The 13,994-nt window shown below is 31.5% G+C and overlaps 1 protein-coding gene across 1 annotated transcript; it reads right to left on the bottom strand.

Moving 5' to 3' along the window:
- Positions 1-3,931: 3,931 nt before the first annotated feature.
- On the bottom strand, positions 3,932-11,515 carry LOC126709418 (uncharacterized). The gene is made up of 3 exons (XM_050409644.1): positions 11,126-11,515; positions 10,251-10,427; positions 3,932-4,414 (listed from the first exon to the last, which is right to left on the bottom strand). The coding sequence occupies exons 1-3, from the start codon at positions 11,189-11,191 to the stop codon at positions 4,205-4,207; spliced, it is 453 nt and encodes a 150-aa protein (XP_050265601.1). The 5' UTR covers positions 11,192-11,515; the 3' UTR covers positions 3,932-4,204.
- Between the last annotated feature and the right edge of the window lie 2,479 nt (positions 11,516-13,994).

The following is a 13,994-nucleotide window of genomic DNA, read 5'->3' as shown; positions in this document are numbered from 1 at the left end:
TCATTGAGCCAAAGGTATGCGGTGGTATCTAGAAACTTATCTTAGTTGCAAGCAACCCATATTTCTATCTTGACTGTAATAAACGTGAGCCACATGCGATCGAGGAGTTGAAGTTTGAATATTTGCACTGGCAAGTATGAAATGTCAGCAACTAAAAAAGTTTGCAAAAATAGCTCCCACAACTTGAGAGAAATAGATTTTAGCTCCAATAAATCAGAGAAATAGAGAGTAATAAGTTGAAGGAGAGTATCTATATTTGTGTACTCAAGAACTCTAGCATGTTATATACACCTACTGAATGTAATCAAGTGTTCCAAGATGCATGGAAAATTAAGGGGCTTCAAGTTGTAGATTCTATTATGGAGATAATTGCATTCTGCCCTCATGATTCCGGGTCTTCTTGCATTTATACTATAGTGATGTTAGAATCAATTTAAAACTTGCTGAATGGGGTGGGGGGAAATAGTAGTAGCCACTGGGTATTGGCCTGGTTTATTTTTCACAAGTGTTCCCCCTCAAAAGGAGTCAATGTTGTTGTTTTACCCGTGAACATGGCTGACCTAAATGCCTTAAAACCACTTCCATAAGAGGAAAGATCATCCCTGAAATTTGTTGGCTCCAATTAGGGGTGTGCATGGGTCGGGTTGGGTCGGGTTGAGGGAATTTTTTGACCCAACCCACCATGGTGGGTCAAAAAAAATTCAACCCAACCCAACCCATCACATAAATCCGACCCAACCCAACCCAACCCACATGGGTCGGGTTGGGTCGGGTTGAACCCATGGGTTTGAATTTTTTTTTTTTTTTATTAAATTGAGTAGAAAAAAAATATATATTAATATATTAAAAAAACCTAAAGATTAGTATCAATGTAACTCCTTAAAAGCAAACAACACTAATAACTAAACAACAATAGTAATTTATTAGGATTTGTGTGAACTAATTGGCTTTTATATAGGATAGGAAGAACTGGCTATTTAAAAAAATTTATTAATTATATAATATATTTTATATATATATTAAATTAATATTAATATGAGGAACTGAGGAAATGTTGCTCTACAGCTGTTTTTTTTTTTAAATTATTAAATATATAATATATATTTAAATATATATATATATAAAAGTGTCCTACAATTGATTTTTAAAAAAATTATTAAATATATAATATATATTAAATATGGGTGGGTCGGGTCGGGTCGGGTTTGGCGGGTTTGTAATTTTATGACCCAAACCCAACCCAACCCGCCATAAAAAAAAAATTTTGTAACCCAACCCAACCCACCAAGCCTTAAAAACCGACCCAACCCGGCGGGTCGGGTTGGGTTGGGTCGGGTTTGACGGGTCAATGAGTTTTCTGCACACCCCTAGCTCCAATAGCCCCTCATTAATTGCTATTTGATCTTTGATTTAAGGAAGAAATGGGCCATGTTGACCTTTTGGTCTTAATTGAGAGATTATTGTGAGACTTGATCAGCCACACCCACACGGGTGAAGCTCACAGCACAGGTTGTGGACTTTGTTTCATGACCGATTTTAAGGTTTTTTGTTTTACATGAGCAATGGGCCATGGCCCATGGATCTAGGGTCGGCAATTTGGTTCTTTAAATGGGCAAAAATTGGTAAACTCCTATAGGTGAATCTCACTATCACAGGCTCTGCTAGTTTGGGCAATTGCCTCCAACAATGAGTAATGGTGGTACTGGTACCCTGAAAGTAAAAAAAGTATTAGGCTTCATAATCATAATAATTAATGATACTTGAAAATCCTTGATTAATAAGGCTTTAATTATTTTAGCTATGCATGTATTTTATCTTATTTGGCTTAGTCGTCTAATAAAATCATAACAACAAGAAGAAGCACCAACTAACCCACCCACCACTATAACCCAACCTAAGACCATAGGCCCAGCCATCAATTTATGGAGTGGGAGGTTAAAAATAAATGATTTCCCTATGACTTCCTAGCAAAGCAAAGTTATTCTTTAAACAAGACCCTTTATTTATTTTAGCTGAGCTCACTCGATCTCCCTATACTTTCTTTTTTATAAAAAAAATGGTGCAGTTGATGAGAGCCTTATCCGCAGCCTTTATTCTTTCCCTCCTCCTCCTCCTCCTCCTCAGTTTCATTACACTGAGTAATTCATCTGCCACTGAAGTTGGTGCAGTTGATCACCTGCATCATGTCAAAGGAACACCATCATCATGGCAAAGGAAGCTGTGGATGAATCATGGAAGCTTTCGTGGCCCCCGAAAGCACCTTGTCAACCCAACAGTCCAGCATCCATTTCAAGCACGCGACTTCCCAGTTTAGTTTAATTGTTTTTTTTTTTTTTTAATTGCAATGAAATTAGGTTCAATATTTGAGGATGTTTTCCTCTTCAAAAAAAAAAAAGTTTCAATACTTTATGTTAATTGTGTTTGTCATTATAAAAATATCTTGTAATGATTAATATGTTCAACTACTTGCTTGTGAAATTGTAAGTTATATTGGTACAAGTGGATTTTTTTTTTTTTGAATTGTCTGGTCTATTATGTGTTTGTAGAGAGAGAGAATTGGATCAAGGATGGTCAAGATTCAAGAGTAATACTAATTTATATTGAGAGAAAAAGGAATATTGATTAACAAAAGAATGATTGTGAAATTGCATAATAAGATATTATATGCATTAGCAGGGTTACAAGTTACAAACACATGGATTTTCCAGGCTCTAATGGGGGCACTCCAAAGATGAAAATAAATAAAGAGATACATGAACCCTTTTATTTTTATTTTTTTTTAGAAGAGCAGATACATGAATTTGAATGTGCTTTCACGAATCGAATAATATCCATGATTTATTAACAAATTTATAGTAATACCTTATATTTATCAAATCCAGTCTCAAGTCTATGTTTGATTGTGTTTTTGTATGACATGCATCATTAAGAAAGTCTATTATTTCTATCTAAAGGATTGAGTGACTACATTCCTCCCATAATATTGCGCCCCCATTTTTTGAATCACATACTATGCCAATAATCAATTTTTCTTTCTCAATTTCAAGAGCTAAATTTCTTTTGACATTCACTGTCTACTATTTCTTCGTACCAGGACCTGAGGTAAAAGCCCAGACTATTCTATTTCTTTCATATCTAACAATTCACAGTGATGCATGATAAACTACTAATATATAAGTAAATTACAACATATCCCAAACTTTCAATTGCTACATATGACTCCTCTAATAGATTAAAATGAAATCCCAAGAATTTTAATTGCAACATTTGACTCCTCTTAGGTTTAGATTAAAATGAAATATTTAATTCCATTCAAAATAAACATTTTTTCACCCAAGTGGGGCATGTGACCCATTTACAATTTTATTTTAATCTAAACTTTAAAAAACAAATCATGTAAGAGTCGAAAAGTTTGTGATACTAGAGGGTGTTTGGTAGAGGAGTTTGAGTGTTTTTTATATATGTGTGGGTGAAAAAATATGTGAAAATGTGTATAAGTGTGTTGAAAATGCTCAAAAGGTTGCTCAAAATAGACTACCAAACGGGCCCTAAATTTCAATAAGACCCAACGACTATGAGCATAAATTGTAATTTATCTTATCAGCAAATTCAAGGGTAAATTTGTCCACATTATACAAAAATTATTAATTTAGATAAATAAATTTTTTTTTAAACCTAAGGTTTTATTTGATTAGGGGTAAAAAAGTAAGAGGATAGAGTTTTTTCCTCATGTGTTTGGTTAAAACTTTTTTATTTGATTGAAAAGAAAAATAAAAAGATAAAAATTGGTAATTGTATAAATTTACTCATATGCCCCTATGGCATAAAAGAAAATTTCTCGTAATAGTTTATATAAGGGGAAAAAAAACTAAACATTAACATTGAAAGGGGAAAAAAATTGAGAGGCAGATGGGTTAATACTCATCTAAATAAACCCCTATTAGAATCGTGTGTATATTGACACTTTAATATAATTCATTAATAGACATATACAAAGTGTGACTTGGCTATGACACCTTTAGAAATAGATATATTTAAGCAATAATATAAAAAAGGGGAAATAAGATATTACAAGTAAAAAAATAAAATTAAAAAATTAAAAAAAAAAAAAAAAAAGGAAAGAAGAAAGAAGTCAAAGAACGCATTTGAAATTGTATATGACTAAATGGAATTGACAATTCCAATCAAGAAACAAAACCATGTTTTAAATCCCAGATGGATTACAGTCTTCAAGTAAGTTAAGAAGATTATGTTCAGGAGCACTAAGAGACGGTAGGATCAAGCGATTGGACTGAGTTGACCTTTGTTTTGTCCCAGCAGCTTCAGTTTCAAGAGCAATACCTTCCTTCATCACTGGCAAGTCAGCTCTCCTTCGTACACTTGCAGATACTCGCTCCTTCCAAATTCTTCCATCCTGATAACCATGAAAGTAAATTTCAGAATCTTGGAATTTAGAATGCAACTGTTTTCATTGATAAGTTTTATTTACCAAGTCAACCCACCCACAAACTTCATGCAAAACCTACTCCATTGATTTGATTCAACCATCATGTCATAGTTCTATACTAACTCCAAAACTGTCTTGGTTTTAAGAAGCAATATTGCCTGATCAATGCAAAGTACTCATGAGTACAACAATTTAATATAATACCAGAAGTATGAGGGAAACAGGATGAATTATATATTAGCCTTTTCTCATCTTCTTAATGACAGCTATGCCCATTATGCCTTTTCAAATCCTAATTTTACTGTGTGTATGCAGCACCAAGATGACCTCCCAAATGCTACCAAATCAATTTGATCTAGTGCTTTTCTCAGGTCATGGCAAATGGTATTGAAGCCAATTAAGTGACGACATGCTCAAGGGCAATACAATGCAACATGAGCCTTGATGAAGACGTCAAAATTTTAAGTAGGGGAGATTATGACCCCAGATTATGATTCCCTAGATTGTGTGGATCAGATTTAATTAAATTGCATGTGTGTTGCATGAGGTTTTGTTGAGTCCCTCGTTGGAAATGTACTAGGTAGTTCTAGACTATACAAGCAATTACAAAGAGCTCTAATTGTAAATTGAATAGTCCTTTCAGGGTATAGTTCAAACGTGGCAAGTGCTTCCTTATGCCCTTCATTTGCCATGTATACATGATGCCTCATGTACATCATGAAACCATGAACATTTTTAAAAAAATAAGGAAAAAAAATAATAGAGAGATTCAAATTTTAGGTTACAATTTAGAGCTATCGACCTAAACCTCAACATTGTACCCCTTAATCTCCTTCTAGTTGATAGACACAAACACGCATCTTAAAGGCAAGGTAAGAACAGCTCCATTGTTCTCATTTTGTGCATAATAACAATTGGAATCCACGATTTCAAAGCAATAATGGCTCATTAGGCAAGAGAATAAGAAAGAGAAAGATATATACCTTTCCTTCATTGCATGGTTACAAATGGGCTTTGTCTAAGTTTTAGGTCTATAGAAATAGATACCACAGATTTCAACTTTTTATAACTGAGATTCGACTTGGCCCCAGGTGGAGAGTGTATTTATAAGATTATTGTGAAGATGGCTAAACCAAGGGAAGAGGTTTGAGATAACTTGGAAGGGAATTAGGTAGAAGAATTGAAAGAAATGTGAGAAAATATCCAAAAGGCCAATCTATGAGTAGCTTAAACGATTGCAACTTTGCAAAATGATGATCTTTCCACCAATCAAATATGACATACTTTGACAGCTTGTCACTTGCACACAACCAACTTCAACATTGTTGCAATAACCACTTCAAAATAAGAAAGAGAGATATCTGCTACACATCTCTCACAAAGGGAAACTAGGGCCTAGTGACTAAGAGTGAAAATAATCATACCTTCCAAAGTTAAATGGTAGTTAACTAACCTCTAAGCATATGAATTTTGAGTCAAATAACTAAAACATGAAAATACTTAGTTAAGTGACCATACACCTAAACCAATAATCCAAGAATAGTAACTTTTTGTTTATTTTAGAATGGTACCTAAGGTTTTCTCAAATAGTATTTTAAGTTGTTGAATGCAGATCTAAAGTTTCATTAAATGTACATTCTTTATGTTGGAATCAGAAGATGGAGTGATATCATCTGTTTATTACTGAGCAAAAAAGATATCATCTGTTTATTAGAGTGGTAATTACAGTTACCTCTAGTGGTACCTTCAATTATTGGACATGAGAAGTTGGAGCAGTACCATCTATCTATTAGGAGCAGTATCTAAGGCTGTCTCTAGTAGTACACGCATTATTGGATATCTACCTAAAGTTTAATTAAACAGAACTTTCTTTGTATTAGATATGAGAAGATGGGAGTGATACCATCTGTTTATCAGGGGATACCTACAGTTAAGTCCAGTGGTATTCCCAATTTATTGGAAATGTACCTAAAATGTTTTTTGGAGGTAACTTCTGTGTCTTGGAATGAGAAGTTACAATGATACCATCTACTAATGAGTGGTACCTAAGGTTATCTCCAGAGGTACCTTTTGTTAATTGGATATGTGCCTAAGGTTGCCTCTAGAAGTAACTTCAGTATATTAAATGATCAATGAACTCCAGATTCTATTGTGTGAACTTAATCACAATTCAATTTCAAAAATTACCCTGAACTCTTATTATTTTTACTGTTGATCATTGAGCCCAAATTTTTCCTTACATAAAAATCTACACTTATTTTCAATTAATTTAAGCAAGACCTAGCAATAATTTATTTATCCTTGATTCATGAACAAAGAGACAATGACTCCGACAATCTGACATTTTCTTAAGAATTTGTTAAAAGCTACACCAACTAAGCCAGTGTAGAGCCCAAAGCATGTTCAACTCTACTTGGCAGAACCAGACCTATCACGCATTGTCTGGGTAGGAAGGACCTGCCAAATGACTTCAAGAAGTTCAGGTCCTTCAACTCAACACTTCCTGGAAGTAACTAGCACAAAATTTTGTAGCTCTTCTCATATACTTCTTTCAAAATTGTAATAAATTAGGAACCAATCTAATTAATATTAGAAACTATACCTTTCTTAAGCATACAAAAAAGAAGAAATGGTCTCATCAAATTTCCTCTTGTTCCTTTTGAATTTTACTTACTGATTGCATTAAAGAGAATGTCTATTCAAATATCAGTGAGCATCAATGAAAACTTGATCTGAGATATCAACACTATACCAAATCCAACAATATCACTTCCAAGAAATGTCTTACAATATCAATAAAAAAAATATACCATAAAGACAGCAGCACAAGTAAATGGGTAGAATATGAAATTTGTGTAATGATCATATATACACAACAGGCACTGCTATATAAGTTTTGGAAATACTATATTCAATATTTCAAATTTCACACTGATTAAGAAACCAAACATCATCCTTTTTCCTAGGCCGTTTTAAGTTCCTTTGGAAAAAAGAAAAATTGAAACTTCTTTAGTTAACGCATTAGAAGATGTCTATCCAACAATTACACGAGCATTTCTCCACATAGTGAGTTACTGTCTAATGGCCACTTGAAAAACATTGGTCTATTGTTCTTAAGAACGTGTTAATACTGGTCAATAACCTAGATTGCCAATACAAAAGGTGCTAGGAGATATGCTCAATGTGCTTGATTTACATCATTTCTACTTCCTTTTGTTTTTTGTTTTTTTTTTTTTTTTTTTTTTTTAATAATTTCTTTTAAATCGTATCTTGGAAAAAAAATATATTATAATTGGGGCATTAGAATGTTCATTGTTAGTTGTATATACAGTTTTAAAAATTATTATACTATTTTATTATATGGATAAAAATGATTGAGACCTAAAGAATAGGACAATTCATGCAACACCATGTTAACAATGTTGTGATATAGATAAATAATTCTAAAAAAGAGCAAATGTTATTGTTCCAAATAGTAGACAGCAGTTAACACCATTTTAAGAGTGTTTATGTGATTTCATATACACACAAAAAAATTATGAAAATTTATAAAATTCTAGATTTTCTTTCAATGAATCTATATATATAATAATAGGTGAATCTGAGAAAAACTCAAATTAAAATTCCAAATTAGAGTTCCAATTTTGCACTATGTGTCCTAAATTATTTATTCTTAAAGAGTTTTATTTTTTAATTTTAGAATCAAATGTAAGACCACATCTTAAATCTTCATCCAAATGAGTTACTAAGAGTATGTTTGGTACACTGAATGAGTATTACGATAAGAATTATAATCTTTATTACTAGTAATAAAGTGTGTTATAATGTAATAATTAAACCTATTCATTAGTTTGGCTGTGAGTTATAACCTTAAAATGAAACTTAATATTTATTTTAGGAAATATCTTACTCATACAATTATATCTTCTTAAAAATTGTTATTTGTAAATTTGAGAGAGATATGTGTTAATTTTTATAATTTTTTATTTTTATAATTGTTAGATGTATATGAAAAGTTAGTTTATTTGGTAATTTATTAAGTTTTAAAATTATTGCACTTACTAAGGAATAGCTAATACAACCTTTTAAAGAGGAATAGTTATTCCTCATTTTGAAGAATAACTATTCATAAGGAATGACTATTCCTTATAATAAAAATATAACCAAACTAAAGAATAACTAAACCATAGAAATAACTATTACATTACAGCGTCTATTACAGTCTACCAAACATGCCCTAAGTACAAAAACCAAAGAGTCTAGAATAAATAAATAGTAAAAAAAAAAAAAAAAGTGCTTTACAATAATTTAAAAAAATGGACAATTTACATTTTATACTTAATAATATCCTTACAAAATTTTTTTAAGAGTTAATAAAATATAAAAATGACTATCAATAGTATTGAAATTATATATATATATATATAAATTATATTATGCATCTTATTGTATATCTTTAAGTGTATCCATAGCTCCATGCATATGCATGGGGTTACAAGCTAGTTATAGAATAATTGACAACAAAAATAATGGATTCAAATATGAAGCTACAAAAAAGAATGTAAAAGACACTACATATAATGAGTAAGAGGTGAATCAGCATAAATGCTTTAATTTTATTATATATGTATAATTATTATATGAATTATAGTATTTTATAAATTTTCAAAATGTCTGCACATTATGATGCACAATACCAAAAAATAAATATATAATAATAATTGATTCCCAATATGATTCTATATTTGACAACTACAATGCATTACACACGCACACACAAAGACTCACACAAATGCATCTATATTTGGAAATTTGTTTTACCATCTTTATTCATGTACTTTCTTTCACAAAATGTTCAAGAATATGTTTACCATACAAGAACTTCAAACAAAACAGAATGGACAAGTCATCTAAAATTATTAATTGTTTCGTGGTGATGTTTATAAATTATTAATTGTTTCGTGGCGAAGCTTATTAATTGCCAGCATTATATTTTTAAGAAACACATAAATAGGAAGAAAAATAACCAGTGGTTGCAAAAGTAAGTCTTAGGATAAAAATATATGATGAATTTTTGGAATATCAATTTTGTTATAAGCTTTTCATGAACTATATTTCTGCTTTGGGATTATTATAGTCAATATATTACATTATGTAATGCATTAGCAATGTAAAAGTTGATTTTCTAAGCAAAATATTTTTTTTTATGGCATAGGAGAACTTCACTTAGATTAGTTGCATGCTGCAGAGCATACTGTACAACAATCTTTACTGTTAATCAAACTCCTACAAGCAACTGACCCTACCTGCCAGAACCATTTACCGGGTAATCCAGAGGCTTTTCACCCCTGATGGGCTAAGCAGTTTATCCTCATGCCTAAGAGGCTTCTTAGCAAATTCTTCTAATACCTTAAAATACCTGTACTGTGTTCTTGGATCCACAGCAAATTTTAATGCTGAAGGAAAAAATGCTTTCTACAAAACTCTGATGATGCAGAAAACAATAAGCAATCATGCATGCTGTTTTTAGTTTTCTTGACAATCTTTTGGTCAGATTTCCACTAGAGAATACTTCCTCTGCTAATACGGATGACAAAAATGTTAAATTGAGACGCAAATAAAAAAACTTTTCTAATATAAACTATCCAAACTAGTCTATCCAGAGCAAACCAAACCAACAAAGTGCCACAGACACACACACACACACACACACACACACACACACACACACACACACATCTGCCTGCACCCTTTGCAATGTATAACAGAACATTCTAGAAGGCACACCAAGTTTTAAGCTTACATTAAGAATTGAAGGTTCAGGTAATGGACATTGAATTGGTTTATCAGTGTCAAGAGGTTCACTCGGATGCTCAACTGGCTTAAACTCCACTGCTACTTCTATCCCATGAGAAGCAGCAGTGACAGCAGTAGCTGCACCTGTAACCTCTGAATTTGGAGGCAAAACTTCCCTCTCATCCTGCACTAGATAATAGCAAATCATTATACAAACATATTTACTAAAACAAAGATGAAATCAAACGTGTGAATAAATAAAAACAGCACCAATGAAAATAAATAAAGAAAACTGAGTTTACACAAAACTTAGATGGAAAGAAAAGAAACACGGTATATCAAGAGCAATATAAGGTGTTTAACAAAAGATAACAAGACATAATAATTTCTCTACATATAAAATTGATGGGTAAAATATACAATTTAATAAAAGGAAGCCACAGTCTTCAATTCTAGCAGACGAATACAAGGTCCCCAACAGAGAAACAGCTCAAACCCAACCACCTGATCTAAGCTATAGCCAATAGTTAATTAACTACTAGCTCAATAGCACATTCATCATACTAATTGTTCTTGCAAAATCCAATCCAGAATTAAATAGTCATATCCATAGAAAGTTAAAAAAATGTAAACCCAAAAAAAAATAGAAGCCAAATAACAATATTCAGAATCAAATACAATCGTCAGATCCTGATAAAAAAATCTCCAAACTTTAAAGATTAATTCCAACCCAACTGCACAAAAATCATAGGACCCACTAAAATGTTTTAATGGTCAACTCGAGTCCAACATCAACAATAAAATCTTCTACCAAAGAAACACAAGATTATATAGGATTGCAAAATAAACATTAAAAGAGAAAGAGTGTGGTGTTAGTCTTACAAGTGCACTTTGTGTTCTTCGATGGCCAGCCCTGCTGGCAGAAAACCTTGAGAAAATTCCAACCATTTTTGCTTTTTTACTCAGAAACTAATAAATTCACACAAAAGGGTCCTCTGATCTTGGCTTTGTTTTATATATCTCTCTCTCTCTCTCTAGAATGCATGGACTTTCCAAAGAGTCATTCACACAAAAGGGTGTTCTATACTATTAGTATTTTATTATTAATTTGCCCTATAAAAAAATAAAAAACCACTCTTTCTGTTTCTCTTTGTAGACTAGAGAGAGAGAGAGAGAGAGAGAGAGAGTGTAGGAAAAAAAAGTGCATAAGGCAGTGGGTTTGTTTGCTTGGCGTGATGGGTTTTTGTTTGTTTGGATTCTTTGTGTCTGTTGTTTGCAGTAAATTTATTGGATGAGTCAAACAGTGTAATAAAAGCTGTGAATGAGAAGCAAAGGAAGGTGAAGTAGGAAACACTATCTATGTAGTAAATTTTTTTTTTATACAAGCAACAAATATTTGGATCAGTACCAACAAATATTTATATGTGTGAAATCTACTATGAACTTGAAATTCGGCCTTATTCTCAGTACCAACAAATATTTATATTTGTAGAATGACTAGTAGCAAATATTTTATACTAAACCAAATAATAAATCTATCCAAATTTAATTAATTAATAATACTCCATTAATTAATAAATTACAAGGTAAGCACACCCCATTCCAACCACAACTACAAGCATCTTTCTTGCCAATTGGTTATATAAAAAGAGGTAAGCACCTAGCAAAGACGGTGACTTTTCCCTTTAGTAGTTGTGTCCACTGGGCTTACCCCACCGGCCGAAGAAAAAAAACAATAATTTTAATGAATAATGACACACAAAAATTGTATAAAATTTTAGACAACTAGGGTTTTTTTTTTTTTTTTTTTTTTTTGTTGAGAGGTGTTTGTTTGGGAACAACTTATTTAGTTGAAATTGAAAATTTTTTACTGAAAATACGGTAGATTAAGCTAAAAAATAGTTGAAATAATACAGTGAAATTCATAAATAGTACCAAAAAGTGTAATGGGGCCTATAAATAGTACCAAAAATAAACTAAATAGAAAAAAAAAAAAAAAAAAAAAAAAAAAAACTAATTTTTTAAGCCAATGCCAAATGCAGTGTCTGTTTGGGAACAATTTATTTATCTAAAACTAAAAATTTTTTACTGAAAGTTCTGTAAATAAAACTAAAAGGTAATACCCATGAATAGTACGGTGAAACTCATGAATAGTACCAAAAAGTGTAATAAGACCCATGAATAGTAGTAAAAATAAGCTAAATAGTAAAAAAACTGGCTTTTTAAGCCAATGCCAAAGGCACACTTATTCTCAAAATTTTAGCTTTATAGTCTGTTTGGGATTCGCTTATTTTGTTGAAAGTGAAAACTTTTTGTTGAAAGTACTGTAGATAAAAGTAAAAATTACCTGAAATAGTACAGTAGAACCCATAAATAATACCAAAAAGTGCAGTGGGACCTATGAATAGTAGTAAAAATAAGTTGAAAAGTAAAATAAGCTAGCTTTTTAATTTGGAGTCAAACGCATACTTAATTTAGTGTTATTTTTTAATCCTATGGGAGGAGAAAAAACTGTATGACAAAACTATCAAATTGGTGACAAATTATACTTTCTTTTCATTAAAATAATTTCTTACATAAGAGGGATATAATAGTAATTAAAAAAACATATCTTTTTCTTTATTATTTCTTTAAATGAAACAAGTTATATTTATTTTCTACTCATCCCTAAATCGTACAATACATGAAAAGGTTGTTGTATATGAAGATTCAAATAATTTTTTGTTTTGTCCTCTTTAATTGTACATTAGGATTCCAATCTCAAAATTTTCTATCATTGATATGAAACAATAAATTACTAAATGAAAAATACTAATCAAACTTAAATTAAAATTAAAATTAGGATTCCAATCCTTAACATTCTCAATTATTCAATAAATGTATGAAAGACAAATTTAAAAAACAAATTAATCAATATTTTTTCTAATAAACTAAGAGATAGGGATTGAAACTTACTGCATGTAGCTACTAAACAAAAACCAAATTAGACTCTTTAATTGCCAATTCAAGATGAACCACAACAATAGCAAATATGTTAACCCATCCAAAAACAAAACCACAAACCATAAGCTTAAAAAGAGGAAATTACAGTAAACTCACCTATAGTATGGCATGTTTTCACTTTGCTTACCCATGATTTAAAACTTAACACTTTGCCCACTTGAACTTCAATCCGTTACCTATTCGTTAGCCACCTCACCCTCAAACGTTAGAAAAACACCCTTTTATTAAAAATCATAACATAACATGGATAAAAAAACACGAACCATTGAATCTTTTCCTCACGAGCCCTAGAAACACAAAAATCCTGGTAGAAACCCCATTTTGCATTTGATATTGAAATAGTGCTGCAAGTATAAACCTAGACGAGCAATGGGTTGTTCAAGGGACTAAAATCCTAGTAAGAAATCAGTCACTGTTTGGGTTTTTAATTTGGGCATGTGGTTGTTTTATAGTTTTTTGAGTAATTAGTCAATGGTCAATGTTACATGTAATGGAATAAGAATATTAGTTATGTTTGTTGATGTTTATAAAAAATGTGACCACCTGTTGTTTGGATTTGTGCTAGTTTATGGGCATTTTGTCTGTCGTAGTCATTGTGTCTCATAGTGGACCCAAGTTTCTGTTGGGTTTAAATTTTAGTGTTTGCATATGCTTATTAGGAAAACAAAAACAAAAGCAAAGCAGAAAAATGTGGTCCCTCTGATGTGTGAGTTGTGTCCCAAAAGCAAAATAGAAACATGCAAGTGTT

The sequence above is a fragment of the Quercus robur genome, chromosome 12 (genome assembly GCF_932294415.1).
Source record: "Quercus robur chromosome 12, dhQueRobu3.1, whole genome shotgun sequence".
Classification (NCBI taxonomy): domain Eukaryota; kingdom Viridiplantae; phylum Streptophyta; class Magnoliopsida; order Fagales; family Fagaceae; genus Quercus; species Quercus robur.
The sequence above is the reverse complement of the archived record's forward strand: the minus strand, read 5'-3'. Positions and strand labels throughout refer to the sequence as shown.